Genomic DNA, 21,935 nt, shown 5'->3' on the forward strand with positions numbered 1-21,935 from the left:
AAATAAAATTAAGGAAGTGTCAACACGGAAACTTCCCAAAGTGACATTGCATTTTAATGTGTTTATTTTCCACTGGTTTTCCACAGATCATAGATGAAGAAGAAACACAATTTATGAGTAATTGCCCCGTTGCGGTCACCGAAAGCACCCCACGGAGGAGGACGCGGATCCAGGTGTTCTGGATAGCGCCCCCTGCAGGAACCGGCTGTGTGATTCTAAAGTAAGTGAACAAAGAAATCCTTGGAACACTTCACTCCCCTTTCCTGTGCTCTCTCGAAGTCTCCGTGGTGCGGTTGCAGAAGGAAAAGTGCCTTTATTGGGGCATCAGACAAGTTGTATCATCTCTCTGCCCTCCCTTATCTTGACTCTAAAACAGGACTATGGGCGGTCTTTTGTAAAGTGCTATGAAAAGAATCAATCACCTGAATCTCTGTTTTCTTCCCATGCAATGATCTGCTGGTTACTGTCTATCTTCCTAGAGATAATGATCCTATGGCTGGTCAAGAAAAATTACGACCCGGGTGAGGATAATTTTTGGCTTCCTCCATCTTGAATACACCCCCTGTCCTTAAGCTGTGCTAGGCTGACCTGAGACCTGACTATAACCTCCGTTGGCCCCAGGCTCTGCTTTATGATCCTGTCTTCTTCCTTCTCCCATCAAAATTGCCCTCTTGCACCGCTTGCTATGGGGCATCTTGATCCTCATCTTGGTGAGTTACAATAGATGATGAGAGGTATGAGCCAGCCAGTGGTTTTCCCATGAAAGGTGGCATTATCTCAAATCTGTGCTTCCAAAGTTGTATGTTATAGAATGATGTTCAGGGAGATGTAAATAGGTGGGCAGGAAATCAATTTCTATGGTTAAGTAACTTTGGAAGATGCTGTATGCTATATATCTCCTTCTTGCAGATTCACAACATATATTAGCATATTGAAGGTTTTGCAAAGTCCTGCCAAAAAAGAAGTCTGTTTAACTTGGTTTCACCCAGCATTTCCCAAACTTGACTGCAAAGCTCCTTTTTTTGCTGAGACATCTATTAACATTAAGTAGTTTGAGAAATGTGGCTATAACCTGTTTTAAATACATTTTAAGGCTCTATAGAGTGATGCTGAGAACTTTAGGATTTCAGACAGGCAAATAGTCATGGGTAGATAGATAGGCAAGCCTCCAATGCCAGCATCCAAGAAACCCTTTCTCCTGGAGTTAGAGGCTGGGAACTTCCCAACCATCTTCTACTTCTTTAAATCCCCTAAGGCCTTATGTATATATTTGGTTCATTTGTCTGAACCTGTGGCAGGTGGACATTTCTAAAGACTTACAACTACAGCCCAGCCCTGAGGAGAGACTGATAAGGAGGCATTCCACCTAGGCTCTCCAGTCCCTGCAGTTTCTGGACCCAGCTGTGCCTGCCTTATGGGAGAAAAAGAAAGCTTGCAGAGATTTCTGGAAGCCTCTGTCCATTGTCCAGACGCAGTCTTGTCTTTGGCCTCTTTTTGCTGCCATCTGTATGGACATCATTTATTTTTTTCTTAGTTTAATGCAAGCTGAGCATCCTTCCTCAGATTCCTTGAGAAGTTTGGCTTTTGGCACTAATCTACATTGGTGATTTGTTTTAAATTTAGAAGTAGAATTTATGTATAAGTATAAATCCCAATATATAACATGTATCTAGTATCTAGTTGCAATGTGGGAGAAGGCCTTGTGGGAATAAACGAAGACCACTGAACTGAGAAAAGAGGCTATTTATTCAGAGCTTGCTATGTAGCAAGGAAGTCAGCTGCCATCACTAGCATTTGACAGAGACTCAAAGGCAGGCAGAGGAGTGGGAAAGCTTTACAGTGAAAAATAAGAGAAGATTGTGGGTACTTTCTCACTGGAGATTGTTGGCATGGGGAAGCTGAGGGCGGGCTAACTAGAAATGGAGCATCTGATGTGATTGGTTTGGAGAGCATATTAGGCTTTCTCTGACTGGTCCTGAGATGGAAATAGAGGAGGCAGTGGGGCAAAATTAGAGAGTTGACATCGTTGCGTTGCCCAAGTCCTAACTGTTCTGGACTAATGGCTACAGACGTTGTGGTTTGGCTTCCCAGGCCATTTACTGCAGAGGTTGTGGGTCAGAGTTCTGTCGTCACTGTCATATACAGCCTGGCCTTTGTCCATTAGTATATTCAGTCTCTCAGCCTGGAGACCGGGTTCTCAGCTTGGCTTTCCAGTACCCACACCCCTGCCCATGGCAGCCCTATCACTCCACAGAGGGGCTCTCCAATATCAGATCTGTGTGATGAACCTTCCTGCTCTAAAACCCTTATCCCTTTGGTGTAGATCTCTGGTTTTCTTTGACTTACTCTTCTCACAAACCAGAAGCCTTTGATCTTCCTGTTGGAAGCCAAAAAGGCATCTCTTGTTTACCGTTAACAATGAACATATGTGAACATATGTTTATCCATTAACAGTAAACAAATGTGGCTTGTTCAGTCACTCATTCTTTCAGTAAATGTAACTGAGCTTCTATTTGCACAGACGTCCACAGTGTACAGGCAACTGAAGTTAAGATCTTGGCCCTAAAGGTTCTCACAGGCCAAATGGAGGAGAAAGAAAGGGGCAACCAGTACTGTCTACCATGAAGTCAGCTGTACATCTAGCGGGCTTTGTCTAATTTAATCTTCACAACAAACTTCCCCCTTTTATGCAGGAGGAGACAAGTCTCAGTGAATTAGGCAAGTTTCTTGAAGTCATACTTGCATTTAATGCTAAAGCCCCATGTTCTTCCTTTCTTTTATCTTTTTCTGAAGGAATTAAATGTAATCTATAATTATTCACTAAAGAGATCATTTTATAGGTAAGATGTAAATACATTCACATTGTAAAATTTCAAACAGTGCAGAAAATAGTGAAATACAGAAAAATGCAGAATACAAAAAACGTGAAAAATCCCTGACATTTCTCCCAATAAATCCCACAGTCTTCTACCCCAAAGTAACAATAGATATCAATTTGGCGTGTATTTGTTAGACTTTTATCTGTGAGTTTATACACATATAAAAAAACATACAAGTACCCTTTACACAAATGGTATCATGGTCTACATGATGTCCTGAAATTAAATAGGTTTTCACTAAATAAAAGGTATTAGAGATATTTCCAGGTCAGAACATATGGATCTCTGTTTTTAAACTGTTGAATATAATCTACTGTGCAAATGTGTTAGTTATTCCACAGCTGATGGACATTTAGATTGTTTCCAGTTTTTTACTATTACCAATAATGCTATAATAAACATCCTTATACATACCTCTTTGAGCAAATATGCAAGTTTTTATCCATGGTAGCTGCCAAGAAGTAGGATCATAAGGGATGGACATTTATAATTTTAATAGACACTGCCAGATTTTCCTCCAAAAAGCTTGCCAACTTAAACACTCTCCCTGACTGTGAACAAGAGAGCCTGTTTCCTTACTTGCTCAACAACTCTTTTTTTTTTTTTTTAATTTGGCTGCACCAGGTCTTAGTTGTGGCATGCGGGATCTTTAGTTGCGGCATGTGAACTCTTAGTTGTGGCATGTGAGATCTAGTTCTCTGACCAGGGATTGAACCTGGGCCCCCTGCATTGGGAGTGTGGAGTCTTAGCCCCTGGACCACCAGGGAAGTTCCTCAACAGCTCTTGATGTTTATCATTCTTTAAAGTTCTGCCCATCTGATGGTTAAAAATGGTGTCTTGTGGTAATTTATATTTTCCTGATTATTAGTAATTTAAATTAAGAATCTTTTCAAATATTTATTCCATTTTTATTTCCTCTTTGTAAATGGCCCATTCATATTCTTGTCCATTATTCTAATAATGTTTCTTTTAAAAATTGATGTTTATATATTTCCATATATTTATATATAAAATATATGTATATTATATGTATAAAATATATTTTATATTATGCATTTTATATATAAACATATGAAATATATAATTTAATATATTTAAACTATATGTTTAAAATTGATCCTTACATGGTACAGATAATAACACTTTGTTATAAATTTCAAATATTCCTCTCCATCTTTCTCTTAACTTTGCTTATGAGTATCTAATCATCCAAAAATTTGGAATTTTGTTTTAGTCAAATGTATCTATCCTTCCTCTTATGAATTTTGATTTGTATCTTGTCTAAAAATAATCTTCCTACACCCAAGGTTATAAATATATTCCCATATTGTTAATATTTTTATAGGTTTAAAAATAAGTTTAGGTCTTTAATCTTCCTGGAATTTAATTTTGTGAATAATATGGTATCAATAAGCCTCAAGAAAAAATAGATGGCATGCTCCGCATGAGGTGCCAAAGGGTCGTTGAATCAGGGGTCTGATTATGATGGTGTGGCCAAAATAAAAGTGAGAGGAGCCTTTAGCACCCATGTCTGAAGGGGCGAAAGGAGCGTGCAGAGGACAGGGAAGAGAAGACCACCACCTCCCAGGGGCTGAGAACTTCAGTTAAGGGAAGCTGCTAGCCTGAGGTGACCCACAGGGATCCCAGTCTTGATTCCCTGTCGATTCTCCCTTTTGACCTTGACTCCCACCACGAGGACAACGAAGCCTCGTTGATAGAGTTCACACAGATTCTCCTCTCCCGCAAAGAACAGGGTACAGAAGGTTGAAGGAAGTAGCTGGAGGGACAGACCAGAGCTGTCCACACAGCTGGGAAATGAAAATCTACCTATTTTTCTCAAAATGGCTAGGTAGTTGTTTCACATCCATTTATCACATAGTCTGTCCTTTCCCTTATTGTTTGAAATGCTACTTTAACAAATATAAAATTTTTATACATGTCTGTTCTGTTCTGTTGATCTTTTTATCCCTGCACGAAACCCACACCATTTTATAGCAAAATTTTATTTTATGTTTTGATAGCAAGTCATCGCTCATTAATCTTCTGGTTCAAAATGTTCATGGCCATTCAAGCAGATTCATAATTCCAGACGAATCATAGAATGAGTTTGTGTTGTGTTTAATAAAAACGTATATTGGGATTTTGAATGGTGTTGCAAACCCTACAATACGTTTTTAGATTGTAGCAACCTACAATGTGTTTTCCCAGTTAGAAATATGGAATATCCCCTCTTCAGGTCTTTTATGTCCTTCAGGAAAGTCATGTAATTTTTCCTCATTTGAATTAAACATTCTTGTAAGGCTTTTTTTCCCCCACAGGTATTTTATACTTTTATTGCTTTTGTAAATGGGCTCTTTTTTCCTGTTAAAGTTTCTAATCATTGATTGCTTGTGTTTAGGAAAGCTATTGATTCTTGTACCTTGAGTTTGAGTTTAGACAGTGCTGAAATCTCTTAATAGTTCTAATGCTTATTTTTCATCTGGGGGGGAAATAATGAATGAATATACCTTTGTATCTTTTTCATGTTTTAGTTTATTATCTATCACCTCTAATACAATATTAAATAGTGATATTCATGCTTATTCCTGATTTTAATGGGAATACTCCTATAATTCACTTTTAAGTATAACAGGAAGTACAGGTATCAAACTGATGCCTTGAATCAAGTTGAGAAATACCCTTTATCTAGATGAGAAAGTTTCCTTGTTTTTCTTGTGGAAGGTGGTATTGGAGAAACCAATCACAACCAGTATTCCATGTGTCCAGAGCTGACCATCACTGAGAAAGACTCAGAGTATAAACAAGGATCCTGACTTTCAAGACACTTTCCTGAAGTCTAGTTGTGGTGTAAATAAAAATACGTATGCAAAACTTAGCCAACCCAAGACAGACATGAACTGGGGACAGATTAAACATGGTTAGTCAGAAAGTAGATGAATGAAGAATGTAATAATGGGAGCACCAGAGCTCCTTAGAAAGGTTAGTTTATATCTTGAAGGCAGTAGTAGGCTGTGGATAAATGGACAGAAGGGAAGAGGTCATTCCAGGTGAAGGGTGTGAACAGAGTGAAACTAACGTGAGAACTTAGAGGTGAGAGTAAATATAGCGGCACTGGGAGACAGTAAACAGACAGACTTGGTGAGATTAGAAGGTCATTGGGGGCCGAAACCATTGCTAAATCATGCAGGTTCTCCAATGTCAAGATGAAGAGGTTGAACTTGATTCAAGAGGAACAAGGGAGCCATTAGTGGATTAAACAGTGGACTGACATGCTAGAAGGAAGATTCACTAAAAAGTTAGTCTGGGTGCTTACGTCTGGCAGCAAATTCCAGGAGAGATGAAAGGGGAGACACTAACTCTGTTGCAGAGCCCTCACTTTCAAAAATGGGCATTTGTGTTGCTGTGTTTGGGTGATATTCCTGGGAGAAGGCAGACTGGTAGTGTAAGCCGCAGAGCCTGCTAAATATCTGTAGGTGACAGCTCTGAAGCCCACGTAGCTGGTTATGTTCCTTTGCCCAGGAGGGCTGGGAAGGGAAGCGCATCGCAATTACAACTTTCCTTTTGGCACAAACCTGACACCATTTCCATTTTCCCTTTGGATGCAAAGATTTGAACATTTCTAAATTACAGGGTTTTGAGACATCCCTCCTTATAGCCTTCTCCCTACAAGTGAATGACCCAGCACTTAAAGTTTCCGTGGCGTGCTTCAACGCTGCAAACTGTTACAGCAAAGTCGTGACTGATTGAAAGAAAAAGCCTCTGTGAATAGAATAGATGTTTACAGACCCCATCAGAGGGAAGTCCTATCCCCTTAAGTCTGATAAAAGTTTTGTCCCTGGAAGTGATCTTGTCTTTCCATACCTTCATTGCGTACATTTATTACTAGACTTCTGACACCCACTTGTCACCTCTTAGGAGGGTTTTGAGATGTGGGTTGCCTTACCCTGGAGGAGATAGTCACTTGGTGAACCATTTGGGGAATTCAACCGTATGAAACAATGATTGGTTGTAGGCAGTAATAACAGCCCAGAGCCAAGCCCTGGTCTAGGTGCATTATAGATACTCGTTTAATCCCCAGAGCAACCCTATGAAGTGGATACTAAAGAGGATGCTAAGGCACAGAGAGGTTAAGTAACTTCCCTAAGGTCACAGGGTAAGTGACAGAGCTGGGATTTAAACAGAGAAGCATCTGGGTTCCGGAGTCTGTGATCTTAGTACTGTACTCTACCATCTCAGGCAGGTCAGGTTCACCTGCCACTTCTCCTTCTCCCCCAACATGATTAGTTGCCATAACTGCCTCTTCTTTCTCTCAGTTGCTTTACATTCACTGCCTTTTTCACAGGCGCTTCTTGCCTCACTGTTGCAGGAACCTTGTACTGCTCACACTAGTTCCTTGCCCTGTGATTCTGCCTCTTACTGGTATAAGAATTGCTGTCCTCATGCACAGCTGAGTCACACCGCTTACATAACAAACTTGAAGGGGGCTCTCCATCACCTTCCAGATCAAGTCCGGAATCCTGATCGGAGCATTTTTTAAGTCTCCCTATGTCCTTTACCAGAGTCCCTGACCAGCCTCTTCTTCCACTGAATCCCTCCGTGAACAATGTTCTCTTGCCATTCTCGTCTGCTCACTCTCTTGATAACATTTATGGAGCACCTACTGTATGCAGTCAATGAGGATTCAGAGACTGTCTCTGAGAATGTCACAGTCTAGGGCTGAAACACAAAACAAATCAAGTCCACAGTCCTTCATCTGCATTTCTGAAACCCAAAAAGCTCTAAAATCCAAAAGATATTTTCTTAACTCATTTAAGACCCAAACCTGCCTTGAACTGACTTGAAGTTATTTATAGTCTTTTAGTGTAAATATTAATGTGTTTGATGCTGCCCCAGACCCTGATGGGGATGTTACAAAATATATGCAAAGTACCCTGTATTATCTTTCTGAAATCCAAAAATATTCTGAATTCTGAGATACCTCTGGCCTCAAGGGTAACAGATAAGGGAACTTGGCCATCTGATGGGAAGTTTGGTCATGGATTGCAGGGGAGGCAGCCCTCTGGCAGGACTGGGATTCACAGAAATATTAAAAACGAGCAATTCATTTCTTGCACGTGAAATAACCTGTTCCCAGCTGCAGCTGCTACTAGATCTGAGAACGTATTCAGTGTTCCCCATCACCAAAGAATGAAGCCAAAATTCCTTCGCGAGGGGTCCAAGGTCCTTAGTGATGTTTGCAGACACCTTTGCAGCCTCATTTGTTGCTCCTCCTCCCACCCAAGGCTGCAAGCTTCATGGAGGAGGGGATCAATTTTACTCATCTATGTGGCCCTAATGTAGGGGTTGGCAAACCACAGTCTGTGGGCCACGTCTGGCCCACTGCCTGTTTTTATAAAGAAGGTTTTATTGGAACACAACCAGGTTCATTCATTTCTGGATTGTTTAGGGCCCCTTTCACGCTACAGCAGCAGAATTGAGAAGTTGCAATAGAGACCTTATAGCCTACAAAGTCTAAAATATTTTTTATCTGGCACCTTATAGAAAAAAATGTACTGACCCCTGCTCTAATGTATATACCCCAGTGCCAGGAACTCAATAACTGCTGATTCTTGGCCTGGGTTCTCCTAAAAGCCCAGCTTAGACAGAGGCTTGTGTGCAGGGAGTTTATTTGGGGAGTGATCCCAGGGAGAAGGTGGGGGCAGTGGGGATGGGGGTTATTTGGTCAAGTGTTATTGACCTGGTCATTACCGTAGGCAGTCGATGCTTGCCCCTGCTGGGACCTTTGGAGAAGCCATATGACGTGTGTCTCAGAGCAGCGTGCCCAGGAATGAAGGGGGAAGCCATTATCCATTGGTTTTCATCCTCCATTGATCAAGGGTAGCCCCACAGGCATTAATGCCCCTGCGCTCTGGGCTGCAGGTGTGTGAAGGTTCATCAGGTTCTGAACATGTACTGCAGCATCAAGAGAAGCTCTGGGACAAGAAGCAAGAGGTACACCACACAGACAAGGTGTGCATCATCTAATTACAGTGGACAGAGCTGCTCGTAGCAACAGTGGATGGAATCAGAGTTGGGATGAGAGGATGTGAAGAGGCGTATAGAGATGCTCAATGCATCAGTTAGTATGAAGAGTAGTATAAGTAGCTTACATTTATTGCCAAGAACTATGCTAGGTGCATTGCATGCCTTATTTTACTTAATCTTCATAAAAGCCCTGTAGGGTCTTTACTATATTCTTCCCATTTTCTTGATGAGAAAACTGAAGTTTAGAGAGTTTGTATTCAGGGTAATAAAGCAGTTTAGTGATAGAGCTGGGTCTTAAACCCACTTCCACTTGACTCCAAAGCCCTTGTTGTTAACTAATCACCACTAAGCTACGCTGACCCGCACACCCCCACCTTCTGCCTCACTTGGTCTCTGAAGCCTGGAGAGGCACAGGACTGCCTGGGTCCGGGAGGTGTTGCTCCCAAGTGAGGAAACTAAATGTCCTTTAGAAAATGGAAAACAAACCCAAGGACCTGGCAAGAGAAAGACTTGTTAGTGAGGATAGAGATGAGTATTAGGAGGGATTAGCCAGAACTCATAAGATTTTGTAACTTCATGGAGCTCACCAACTCTTTTTATCTTGGAAGGAAATAACACAGAAAACCCACATCTGATGACTCTGTGTATGATTTAGAGGAATCGGGCAGGATTAGAAGGATCTGATGTGGCTGAAGTGCAGCTTACCCTGCAATTTTTCTGGCATTAGCTATTGAGAAGAACCACAGGCTCCTTTGTCATAAGTCAGGGTGGCTCTCCCTTGGGGCTGGCTAGAACCTCAACAATGCTAACTAGGGGTGGAAGCAAGGAATCTACAGAAAAGGGGGTGGGAAACCCCAGACCAGTAGAAGAGGCTGGTTCTTGTGAGAGCAGTTGGAGAAACCAAGACTATGGTTAAAAGGGGAGCATGAGGGCTCCCCTGGTGGCGCAGTGGTTGAGAGTCCGCCTGCCGATGAAGGGGACACGGGTTCGTGCCCCGGTCCGGGAAGATCCCACATGCCGCGGGGCAGCTGGACACGTGAGCCTGCGCGTCCGGAGCCTGCGTTCCGCAACGGGAGAGGCCGCAACAATGAGAGGCCCGCGTACCGCAAAAAAAAAAAAAAAAGGGCAGCATGTGCTTGGTTCAGGAAGACTTAGATACTCTAAGACATGTCATCCAACAGGTGGAATCCAGATGCCAGGGCTTCCTGGGAGGCTGGCAGTGGCATAGTTCCAAGGGAGCAGTCCAATGGCGGCAGAGTTTCGTTCAGCAGCTGGAGTCCCAGGTGTAGGATCCAGCCCCTGGGGAGAAAACTGGGAAGAATTAAAAGAAAGTACGTGCTGTGGAGGCGCTCCAGGCACAGCAGGAAACAGGCTCAGATGGAACACTGAAACCCACACTGCAAGGGGCAGCGGTGTGACCACAACTCGGTGGGCATGTGCGAGTGAATGGCCCACCCCAATCATGCACAAGGACCCAGAGCCCTGGCAGCAAGACCAGTCCCAGTCCTATCCCAGTGATGGAGCAGAGATTGCCAAGATATTCCAGGCCCTGATCGTGGTGGGATCAAAACATGATGTTTAGATCCTGTGGACATTTTAAAAATCGAAAGTAAATTCATATAACATGAAATTAACTAGTTTAAAGCCATCAGTTTGGTGGCATTTAGTACATTCACAATGTTGTGTAACCACCACATCTGTCTAGTTCCAAAGTATTTCCATTGCTCCAAAGTAAAACCCTTTACTTATAAGCAGGAACCCCATTTTCCTCTCCCTGCAGCCCCTAGCAACCACCAATCTGCATTCTGTCTCTACGGATTTACCTATTATTGATATTTCATATTAATGGAATCAAACAATATGTGATCTTTTGCATCTGACTTTTTTCACTTACCATAATGTTTTTGAGGTTCATCTATGTTATAGCATGTATTGATACTTCATTCCTTTTTATATCTGAATAATATTCCATTACATGTATATACCACAATTTGTTTGCCCCGGGACATTTTTTTTTTTTTTTGCGGTACGCGGGCCTCTCACTGCTGTGGCCTCTCCAGTTGCGGAACACAGGCTCCAGACGCGCAGGCTCAGCGGCCATGGCTCACGGGCCCAGCCGCTCCGCGGCATGTGGGATCTTCCCAGACCGGGGCGCGAACCCGTGTCCCCTGCATCGGCAGGTGGACTCTCAACCACCGCGCCACCAGGGAAGCCCTGCCCCAGGACATTTTTGACATGAAATGGTCACAGGATAAAAATGCAATAATGAAAAATCATCAGATGGTATCATATCTACATTAACCTTTCAATCCCTATACATATTTTTTTAACCAGGGAATATATAGTAGACGTGTTCCTCCATTCCTGAGCCTCACCCCTTCCCCAGGTAGGACAGTGACGGCCCTGGGACAAGGGTAGAAAAGGACAAAGAGATGTTTCCACACCTACTTCGTCTCTCAAGGTCATGGAGTAAGTGTATTGGCCTGCTAGTGGGCCCGGCTGGGACCCAGGGCTGGGTCTGGCCTGCTACAGGCTGGGTCCTCAGGCTGCAGGACTGTGGTTTTCTTGCATCTGGTGTCTGCCCCCTGGTGGATGAGGCTGGTCTAGAGGCTAGTGGAGTCTTCCTAAGGGCAGGGCCAGGGCCCAGGGGATTCTGGGACTGGTGTCTGCCCACCAATGGATGGAGCTGGGTCCTGGGCCCTCTGGTGGGCAGGGCCATGTCCAGAGGCAGCTGTGGGCTCAGGAAGTCTTTAGGCCGCTTGCCTGCTGATCGGTGTGTGTGTGTGTGTGTGTGTGTGTGTGTGTGTGTGTGTGTGTGTGTGTGTGTGTGTGTGTGTGTGTGTGTGTGTGTGTGTGTGTGTGTGTGTGTGTGTGTGTCCGTCCGTCCCAGTTAGTTGCTTGGCCTGAGGCATCCCAGCACCAGAGCCTACAGGCTATTGCGTGAGGCCAGGTCTTGGCACTAATGAGCTGGAGGGAGATTTTCAAAATGGCGCCCGCCAGCACCAGCGTCGACCAGCACCAGCATCCACATGGTAGAAGTAGCTCCCAAGAATGGCTACTGCCAGGGTCTATGTCCCCAGGGTGAGCCACACCCTTCCTCCACCCACTCCAGGAGATACTGCAAAACCGGCAGGTAGGAGGACCCTATCAAATTGCTGCTTTTGCCCTGGGACCTGGAGCTCATGGTATTTTGTGTGCTCACTTTAAGAGTGGAGTCTGTTTTCCCCAGTCCCTCGGGGCTCCTGAAATCAAACCCCACTGACCTTCAAAGCCAAAGGCTCTGGGGGCTCATCTCAGTGCAGGACCCGCAGGTTTGATAGCCTGACATGGGGCTCAGAACTCTCACACCCGTGGGAGAACCTCTGCAATGTAATTATTCTCCAGTATAATTATCCGCCCACCCAGGGGTATGGGACTTGACTATCGTGAGGCTGCCCTTCCTACCCCATCCCATGTGGTTCCTTCTTGATGTCTTTAGTTGTAGAAGATCTCTTCTGGTAGGTTCTGGTCTTTTTCATTGATGGTTGTTCTGCAAATAGTTGTGATTTTGGTGTGCCCATGAGAGGAGGTGAACTCAGGTTCTTTCTACTCTGCCATCTTGGCTGATCTCATGAAGTAAGTGTAAAACAGGTTGGCATATCTTATCCTGTCACCAAAATGGCTTGATTAGATCTTTTTATACCCAGTATGTAACCACAGGGTAACAGAGTCATATACCTGGTCATTCATTACTTCATCTGGTAGAACAATGGGCGGAAGTCCACTGAAGACACAAAGGATGCTGGAAAGATGAGCAGAGGGTCCTCAGCGCTGTAGAAGATGACGTTCCTTCAGAAGCAGTGGAGCAGTGTTCACAGCTCCATCACCATTCATTTCCAACCACTGATCAAAGAATTGTCCCTGAATTATTTGCCTTCCTGCAAGCCTGCTTGCCACAGAGACTACCCAAACTAAAGCCAGTGAAGAAATGAGATTAAGAAAGAAGAAAGAATGTCCCCCACTCCTTCCATTATTAATCATTGCGGGCTGATTTCAGGTACATTTTCCCTTGGGCATTTCCCCAACATTTTGCATTTAACAGCCCCTGGAAGCCAGGAAAGTAGAGAAGAAAAAGCTCCATAATATCTTAGTTCTATACTATTCATAAATGAAAATCATTGTTAATTTAGAGTTTGACAGCTGCGGTGCGTTTGTAAGTCCAGCGCAGCTGTCATCAGCACTCCAGCTTATTTTTCAAACAGATGTTTAATTTGACTTTAGTGTTATTGCCAGTTTTTGAGGAGAAAGAGGGGGGAAGCAGAAACAGGAATAATCATTATATTCATCATTTGGTTTCCTTTCAAAACATAAATCGGCATGATTTATAGTGACATCAGAATTGCTCTCATTGCAGTTTTGGGTGCAGGACTGGTTAGCTATCATCTCCTTATATCGTCCAAAGTCCATTTATTTTTTTTTTCCCCTAAAGTCAGAGGGCTGTTTTGGGATAATTACACCCAGACTCTGAACAACAGTCTCCGCTACCCAGAAGAGCCTTCCATAGTGCAGAAGAAAAATCAGGGAGTGGTGAATGATGGGTGACTGGGCTGCAACCCCAGATGAAAGCTGCAGGACTGAGTCTCGTCTTGCGGCTGTGGAATCAGGACACCAGTGAGAGCAGAGCCCCGGGAACGGCAGCCAGGTTCTCCCACACTCACTCTTACATCTCTACCATGCTTTTGGGGCTTAGGCAGCTGGGTTCATGCATTCTCACAGTGTGCAAATCGGTCTCAGTGTATACAATTAAACACATCTGTGCCTCCACGTAGAAATCTGATGAGTCAGAAGGTACTTGAACAGGCCCTGCTGTTCCAGTCCATGTTGCTTGGAGGAATCTTCCTTCATACCAGCTGTGTTGCTCGGTAAACCCACTTCCCGGATCTGATTTCTCTACCCGTGCCTTTTTTGTGTTTGGCTTTTAGTGGTCTCACTTGGGTCCTACTCTGTACCGTCTATCATGTGTCCAGTCACTGGCCCTCATTACCTCTTTGACAAGGCCTCTGTTGCGGGGACTCTAGATGCAATAACACACATCGCATTTCTTTGTACACTGAGAGAAAAGATTCACCTTGCCTTCTTCCTCTGCCAGCAGTTGTGATATGTGCCGTGCAAAAGAAGAATCCACTCCAAGGAAAAAGTTGGCAGATGTCCCAGATCCCAGCTCTTAAGTCATGGTTGGGTAGAGGAATGAACCACAGCCTCATCCATCTAGTGCTAGAAATCATAGGACGCTCTAAAGTCTGACTTCTCAAAGGGTACCCCCCATCTTTTTAGTTGGAAAGTATTGTTTGCAGATTATTAATGAGGAGTTAATTTTTCCATAACTACAGAAAGACAAGGCTTCTGCCAGGTTGACCACCTAAGAATCTGAGGGAATCCTTGGGCAGTTATTATGGTATCAAAAGCTCCTGGCTGTTGCTTGCCACCTCGGCTACCTGGATCTAGACTATGGATCTGTTCCCTCAGGCAGCTGCTTCCCTACCTTTGCTTCATGCTTGGAGCCCATCCCTTAATACCCCACATCACAGCTTAGGCTAAGCGACAATGGTAGTAAGATGTGTTGAAAGCTTGGGGAATTAGAGAAGGGAATTGTAACACAGAGGTCCTACGTAACTGGCTCTTAAGTTTGGCTATACTCAGGGCCCAGAAGCCCAAACTCATCCTTGTTAGTTCCCTGCTTTCACACTTAGTGGGCACCAGCCTCCCTTCCCAACCTCAAGGGCCATTTTAGTTCCCCCTCAAGAGAATGCCCTGTACGAGTCCCAGTTGACCCGAATCCAGACCCAGTTCTCCTCTGGGTTAGTTTGGCGTTGTAGTTATGAAGGTGGATTCAGGTCAGACAGCCCGAGATTGAGTTTTGGCTCCACCACTTACTCCTGATGTCAGGCAAGTCATTAAACTCCGGGTACCTCAGATGTCTCCCCTGTAAAATGGGGATAAATAATAGTACCTACCTTATAGGGTTGCTGTGAGGATTAGATGAGTTAATACACGTAAAGTGTTCAGAACCATCTGGCCCAGAAGCAGCTCCGTACAAGGCTATGTTATTATTATTGCTTTACATTTGCAATACAATGAAAATCATCACATAGATGTTTCTAAGACAAAACAAGTGGTTCACCCCCAGAAGTGAATTCCAGTTTCTGGCACTTAGGACAAAAACTATACATGGTTTTTCAAGCTTCAAAAACTCTCTTAAGTTTCAGTCTCACCACATCGCCTTTCCTTTTGCTTGCTTGGTCCTTGCCAATTCCCATAAAGAATATGAAGTGGTGTTAAGAAAAACAAAACAGTCATGTTAAATTTTAAAAATCAGGGAAAATTAAAGCTCAAATATAACATCAAGACGAGAAGAAGACCATGCACGAATACACAGGGGTCTAAGTTCCCACAGAGTTGTAACAGTAGTGGATTATAACCCATTCAATAAAATGGGAAATTAGAGGTCATTTGATATAAATAAATACCTATGCTAGCTAAGTAAATGAATGGCTAATTGGAAAGTTTGATAAAGAACAGGGTGTTTATATAATCTCAAAGTACCTGCCCTCAAATATTTAATAACTTAACAAAGAGGAAACCAGGAATGTTAGAGTGGAGAAGTCTGGCAGACACCAGTAATGGGACAAATCTGAATTGAAATTCTGTGCCCCCTGACAGGATGCAATGAGAAGAATACAGCATCACTTCTGTGATATTCCTGCTCAAGGTGCATAACTTGCATCTAATCCTGAGGAAACATCAGACAAACTCAGACATTTTACAGAATCACCCACATGTCATCTTAAGAGCTTTCAAAGTCGTAAAAGTCAAGGAAAGCCTGAGGGACTGCTTCAGATTGAAGGAGGCCAATGAGACATAAAATCTAAGGGAAACACTGTGTTTCTAAACTAGACCTTTTGGCCATAAAGGAACAATTGTCAAAACTTGAATAGGGTTTGAGGATTAGATGTATTAATGTTAATTTCCTAAGTCTTATTGTTACATTGTGGTTACATAAGAGAATATCCTTGTTTGTAGGAAAAACACTAAAGTGCTCAAGGTGATGGGATATCATGTCAACCACTTACTCTTAAATGCTCCAGGGGAAAAAAGTTCTTTGTGCTGTTCTTGGATGTTTTCTTTAAGGTTGAAATGGTTTCAAATTAAACAGACTCAGTTCAAAGGCGGGAGGGGGTGGAGAGGAAAGAGAAGAGCCGCCTCTGCATCTTTCCTTTCTTCTTTTTCCGTTTTCTTCCTGGTTTCTTCCTACCAGAAGGTTGGGCTACGGTGGGGATGAGAAGACATTGGTTGGGTTCAATCAAGAAGACAGGCCAGGGCTTCCCTGGTGGCGCAGTGGTTGAGAGTCTGCCTGCCGATGCAGGGGACGCGGGTTCGTGCCCCGGTCCAGGAGGATCCCACATGCCGCGGAGCGGCTGGGCCCATGAGCCATGGCTGCTGGGCCTGCGCGTCCAGAGCCTGTGCTCCGCAACGGGAGAGGCCACCACAGTGAGAGGCCCACGTACCGCATAAAAAAAAAAAAAAAAAAAAAGACTGGCCAGGACTCACTAGGTCTGAGAGGCTGGCTGTCCCTTAGTTCTTGGTGCGGGGTGAGGGGGGGACCAGTCACAGGGCCGCAGTCGTGGGAAGAGGGATGGGAGGGCGGGCACCCAGCCTAGTCTGGGGTGGTGCAGGGGGTCTAAAGAGATCAACCTGTGAGCTGACAGAAGGCTAGAGGGGAGGAGGAGCAGAGGAATCAGCGTGTGGGAGTGGCCCTAGACCAGATAAAGCACGGAGCATGTGAGGACCTGCAAGTGGTCCTGATGGTGGAGCAGGAAGGAATGTTCTTGGGGCAAAGGTGGCGCGCAAGAAATGTGATGTTTTTCTTTGCTTTTCTTCTCTTCTTTATACTGTTTTTTTCTGTCTTTCTCTCTCTCTCTTTTTTAATAAATTTATTTTATTTATTTACTTTTGGCTACATAGGGTCTTTGTTGCCACACAGGCTTTCTCTAGTTGTGGCGAGTGGAGGCTGCTCTTTGTTGCGGTGCACAGGCTTCTCATTGCGGTGGCTTCTCTTGTTGTGGAGCACGGGATCTAGGCACGCAGGCTTCGGTAGTTGTGGCTCACGGGCTCAGTAGTTGTGGCTTGTGGGCTCTAGAGCACAGGCTCAGTAGTTGTGGCGCACGGGCTTAGTTGCTCCGCGGCATGTGGGATCTTCCCAGACCAGGGCTCAAACCCGTGTCCCCTGCACTGGCAGGCGGATTCTTAACCACTGCGCCACCAGAGAAGCCCTTCTCTCTTTCTTTCCCTTCCTTCCTTCCTTCCTTCCTTCCTTCCTTCCTTCCTTCCTTCCTTCCTTCCTTCCTTCCTTCCTTCCTTCCTTCCTCCCTCCCTCCCTCCCTCCCTCCCTCCCTCCCTCCCTCCCTCCCTCTCTTCCTTCCTTTTTTCCCAAAAACGTCCCCCCTTCAAGCATTCAGCCGGGTGTTGCTCTAATATTTTAATAACAGTAATAATAATAGCTGAAACATGTGGCAGCACCCTATATATAATGCAGATACTACTCTCCCATCTTACAGAGAGGAAGCTAAGGCACAACTTGCCCAACATCTTAAGTAGTGAAACTGGCATTTGAACCCCAGACAGTCTAACTCCACAGCCCAAGCTTTTGACCTGCCACAGTGTCTGAGTAGATCTTTAATGAGGCTGAATTCTTGTGAGGACTGTTTTTTATAAAGGGGGCTTGCAAGCCTCAATAGTGTTCTAACTGGGGAGGGTGAACGGGGGAGATGCTTATGAACTGTGGTCTGTGGATGCATCTTACCCACTCAAGTCCCCTCCCCTCTCACCCCACTCGCTGCCTTCCCATGCCTGTACTGTCAGCAGCCATGTGAGACCTACCACGGGGCCAGGTAAACCTGGAGCCTAAGCTGAACCAGCTGATGGTTGTACTCTGCGTGGCTACAGAGCCAGAGCAGCTCATGGAGAAGGGCAAGAAAGGGTCAAATCAAAAAAAGTGCTGAGGATCAGGCCCAAAGTGTCCTCAGTAGGTAAGGCAGTCATAAGGGAAGAAAAAAGACAAAGTTGAGTCAAGGTGAGCTGTTTAAGGTGGAAACTGTGACCGAGTGAGGCAAAGGTATAAAACGCCCGTTTGTACGTGATGCTGTAGGTGGCACTTGGCCTCAGAGGGAAGGAGTGTCGATGTATCTTTCACCACCTTCCACCTCCTACTAACTCCCAGGGATTAATTATTCATTCAACAAACATTTTGTGAGCACCTACTATGTGCCAGGTTTGTGTGAGTTGTGGTAGGGAAGAAGAAAGAAGGCTGAGGGACTGGCACATGGATTTCACCTGAGAACTTGAGATGCCAAGCTCTCTTTGGAAGAGGCTGCATTTCTGTGTTCACTTTAGCCCATGGAACAAAGCCAAGAGTGACAGAGAGTTACTGGCTGGGAGCGGTGAGGTAGGGGCTTAGTGTGGGAGAGGAGAAGGGCTCCCCCCAGCCCCCATAGCTGCTGCCATGACCATCTCAAAAGCACCTCTTTACAGAAAAACCTAATTTCCACATCCCTCCGCAATCACTACAGATTCTGTTGCTAATAACACTTTTCAAGCTGGTTCTCAGCTGATTACAACATTGCGTTAGGCAGTTTGCATCTTGAGATGGACTCTGGGGTCAGACAGGTCAAGGTTGGAGTCCTGGCTCTACCCAATCTGATTCTGGTGTCTTTCCTATAAAATGAGGGTAAGGAGCTGAGGTATGGGAAGTATCTCTTTTCACTTTTAAAGTAGTTTAGGGTTTACAGAGCACCTTCCCAATACTCTTGCAAGGGTGACATCATTATCATTGTGAGAGGTTAAGGCTCCCAGAGGTAAAGTGATTTGAACTGGGTCATAGAGACCCTGAGTGTATAAGTCAAGATGGAAACCTGTTCCCACTTTTTAAATAGAAAAGATTTGCTGTGTTTGTGCCCACTTTTTAAATGATCCAATTGCTGTATAACACTTAGGACACTTACATATCCTATCTTTGCCCCATAGTTTTAGCTTGAGATTTCCTTGTAAATGGGAGTTGGGAGAGAGCTATGGGTTGTGGAGTCAAACATATTGGGTTCCCGATCCTGACTCCACTGCTTAAGACTTGTATAAACATGGGCAAGAGACTTGGTCCCTCTGTGCCTTGGCTTTTTCCATCTGCAAAGGGGATAATAACCGTCCCTACCTCATAGGTGGGAGAATTAAATGAGATAATCTATGTCAGCGATTCTTGACCCTGGCTGCCCAATGGAGTCACCTGAGCAACTTTGTAAAATCACCTGTGTTCTGGCCCCACCTCTGGAAATCTGATCTCTTTGGACTAGGATGGAATTGGGATGTCAGTACTTTTTAAAAGCTCCCGCAAATGATTTTAATGAGTAGCCAGGGCTGAGAACACTTGAAGTATGTAAAATGCTTACCACAGAGTGCCTGGCCCATAGTAAGCACTCAGTAGATGTTAGTTGTTATTGTTACACAAGCTGATAACGTCAAGGCTTGTGGGCTAACACTGGTGAATTGGTACCAACATCCAATGGGCCCTAGTCACTATGCGGTGCACTGTGGGTAGGCTCAGGGGTGAGCAAGAGAAGGTCTCTGCTTCATAAGGGTTTCATTAACTCTCTAGCTGGGTGGAAAAGGCATAAATACATGAGAAGTTAAATAGCAACATGAGGTTTAAAGTAGAAAGAAGAAAGGAAGATCATATTTTTCAAGCATTTACATCATGCCAGGGAACTTTCCACACTGGCTTAGCTCATTAATGCTTACAAGAGTAGATATTAACCCTAATTTGTAGGGCAGAAAACTGAGTCTCAGGGCTGTAATTCACCTAGGTCACACTAAAGAGGTAGATCCAGGATCAAACCTGATCTGCTTGACTGTAAAGGTGTCTCTATTATACCATGTCTTTATCATACTGATTTCATGGTGATTATAAAGAAAAGAAATGAATAAGTGGGATTAGAATTTTGAAGGTTTAAATCTAAGTCCTTATGTATGTATGTATCTGTTATTCTGTATCTCTGTCATTCTATTCTATCCATTCTCCTTCCACCATCCATCCATCCATCCATGCATCCATCTATCCAATTCTGTTACCCAACATAGCTATAAAATAAGATTTTCAGTTCAAGCAAATATCTTGGTTAATAGACCAACCTTTTGGGTAAATTTTAATTAATTCTTAATTTTCCCTCATAAAGTTAAAAAATTAGCATTAAACTAAACAATATCTCACTTCCAGTAAATCATACAGGATTAGGAAAGCTGAGGTTATGCTTTAAAGCGTGCTAATGGTATCAGAGTATTTAATGTAAATTAACTACCAGTCCTAAACAGTAATACAAATAGAGGGAAACAAAATTAACGTGATTAAATACATTCAGAGTCTATTTATACTGTTAATTGTTAAAATTTAGGCAACAGATTGCAAAGAGACTTGCAGCTGCAGCTCCGAAATAGTTGGTCCTCCCCTCAGCTGTTGCTAATTAATGCGATTTTCCTGATAACAGTTTTCTGAGAGCAGAGAGACAGCAGCAAATCAAAACAACGTCATGTCATGCTGAGGAGCCCTGACAACAACCAGAAGAGCCCAACAGGATCCAAATGGAAATGTCGCTATAACTGCCGGTTTCCATGTAGCGTTCCTCAGACACAGCCGACCCTCAATGCCGGCAGTTTATCACACAAATACAGGGATGTCGGGGATATAGCATGGCAAGTCACGTCATCACATCAGCCACAGCCGTGTTGGGTCACAATGGGATTATGCCACAGGCTCCAGAGAGGAGCAGAAAAGTGCTCTGAACAGTTGTCCATTGTTCTGTACCTAGACCTGTGTAAGTGACCCATCTTCTCTTAACTTACCTGACTTTTTTTTGCAAAAGACAGTTCAAGGAGGCCAGTTTGCACTCTTCAATATGTGGAACTACTTGGCAGAATTAGCAGGAAAGCAACTCAAAAGTAGCCAGCATCCCTCGTGTTTAACGCATCTGTGGTTGCCTTTGGCTCATGTGCTGATCCCCAGCCCAATCAGTTGCAGTTTATTGCTTTCAACAAAATACATTGCACAAATCATAGCAGTTTATGGATCAAAGGACTGGTTTGGCCTTCCTAAGGAGGTTACCAGACACATGAAAGGCCAGGATTTATTAGCTTTTTCTACAGGCAATCTGGTACAATATCATCCCGAACTGGGCCAGTCAGTGACATTAGACCTCGGGCCACGAGGGACTCCTGGTCATCTCTAGGGCAGCTTGAACACAGAAGAATCCAAGGAAGCAGGAAGTTGAATTACAGATTTTCAAGACTAGCTATGTCAACCCAAAGAAACACCATGTATCTTGATACATTTGGGTGCAAGGGGAAGTAAATACAGTGCAAAGTGTCATTTCCAAAAGATCATCACCAATATCCTCCTAGGATAAGGATTCTGCTAGTTCACTTTCTTGAAATGTATCTTACTTTGTATCAGAAACATCCTTGACATGGAGCCATCCAGAAAAATAGGGAAATGTACATCCCCAATCTGATGGTACAAACTCACTCAGTTGCAAAAACAAAATGAAGCATTGACCAGGGCACAGACCCTAGAAAAAGTTTGATCTTTGGGTCCACCACACTGTGAGGGTCCAGTTTCTAGGACATCAGTTGTGCTGCCCTCCGGAGATGGTGACATTTGGTTTTAATCTTGTTCCCTTATAAAGGTGAGGAAATTGAAGCCTCCCCTTCCTCCCTCCCTCTTTTTCCTCTCCATCTCCACTGTGACTTTTATCTATACTTTGTGAAGTTCTAAGCATTTCCCAGGAACACATTCTGTCAAGTCCAACTTCCTTATCTCTCCAAGACATGCAACATATAGACGTGGTTGTGCTATCACCTTTAGGATAGATATTTTTATTGATTTGTTGGGTTTTAATTTATTCCTTGCCTGCTTGAAGAAAAAAAGATTTTCAGTACCTTGTTTAACATGAATAA

At 44.0% G+C, this 21,935-nt stretch overlaps 1 protein-coding gene across 1 annotated transcript in view; it reads left to right on the forward strand.

The window, feature by feature from the left end:
* The window catches only part of SPON1 (spondin 1), a 273,019-nt gene that overhangs the window by 80,717 nt on the left and 170,367 nt on the right, over window positions 1-21,935 (forward strand). Inside the window, exon 3 of the mRNA XM_065881683.1 lies at window positions 87-220. Coding sequence (XP_065737755.1) covers window positions 87-220 — 134 coding nt within the window. The remainder of the gene's footprint in view (window positions 1-86; window positions 221-21,935) is intronic.

Source organism: Phocoena phocoena, chromosome 8 (genome assembly GCF_963924675.1).
Source record: "Phocoena phocoena chromosome 8, mPhoPho1.1, whole genome shotgun sequence".
Taxonomy (NCBI): Eukaryota; Metazoa; Chordata; class Mammalia; order Artiodactyla; family Phocoenidae; genus Phocoena; species Phocoena phocoena.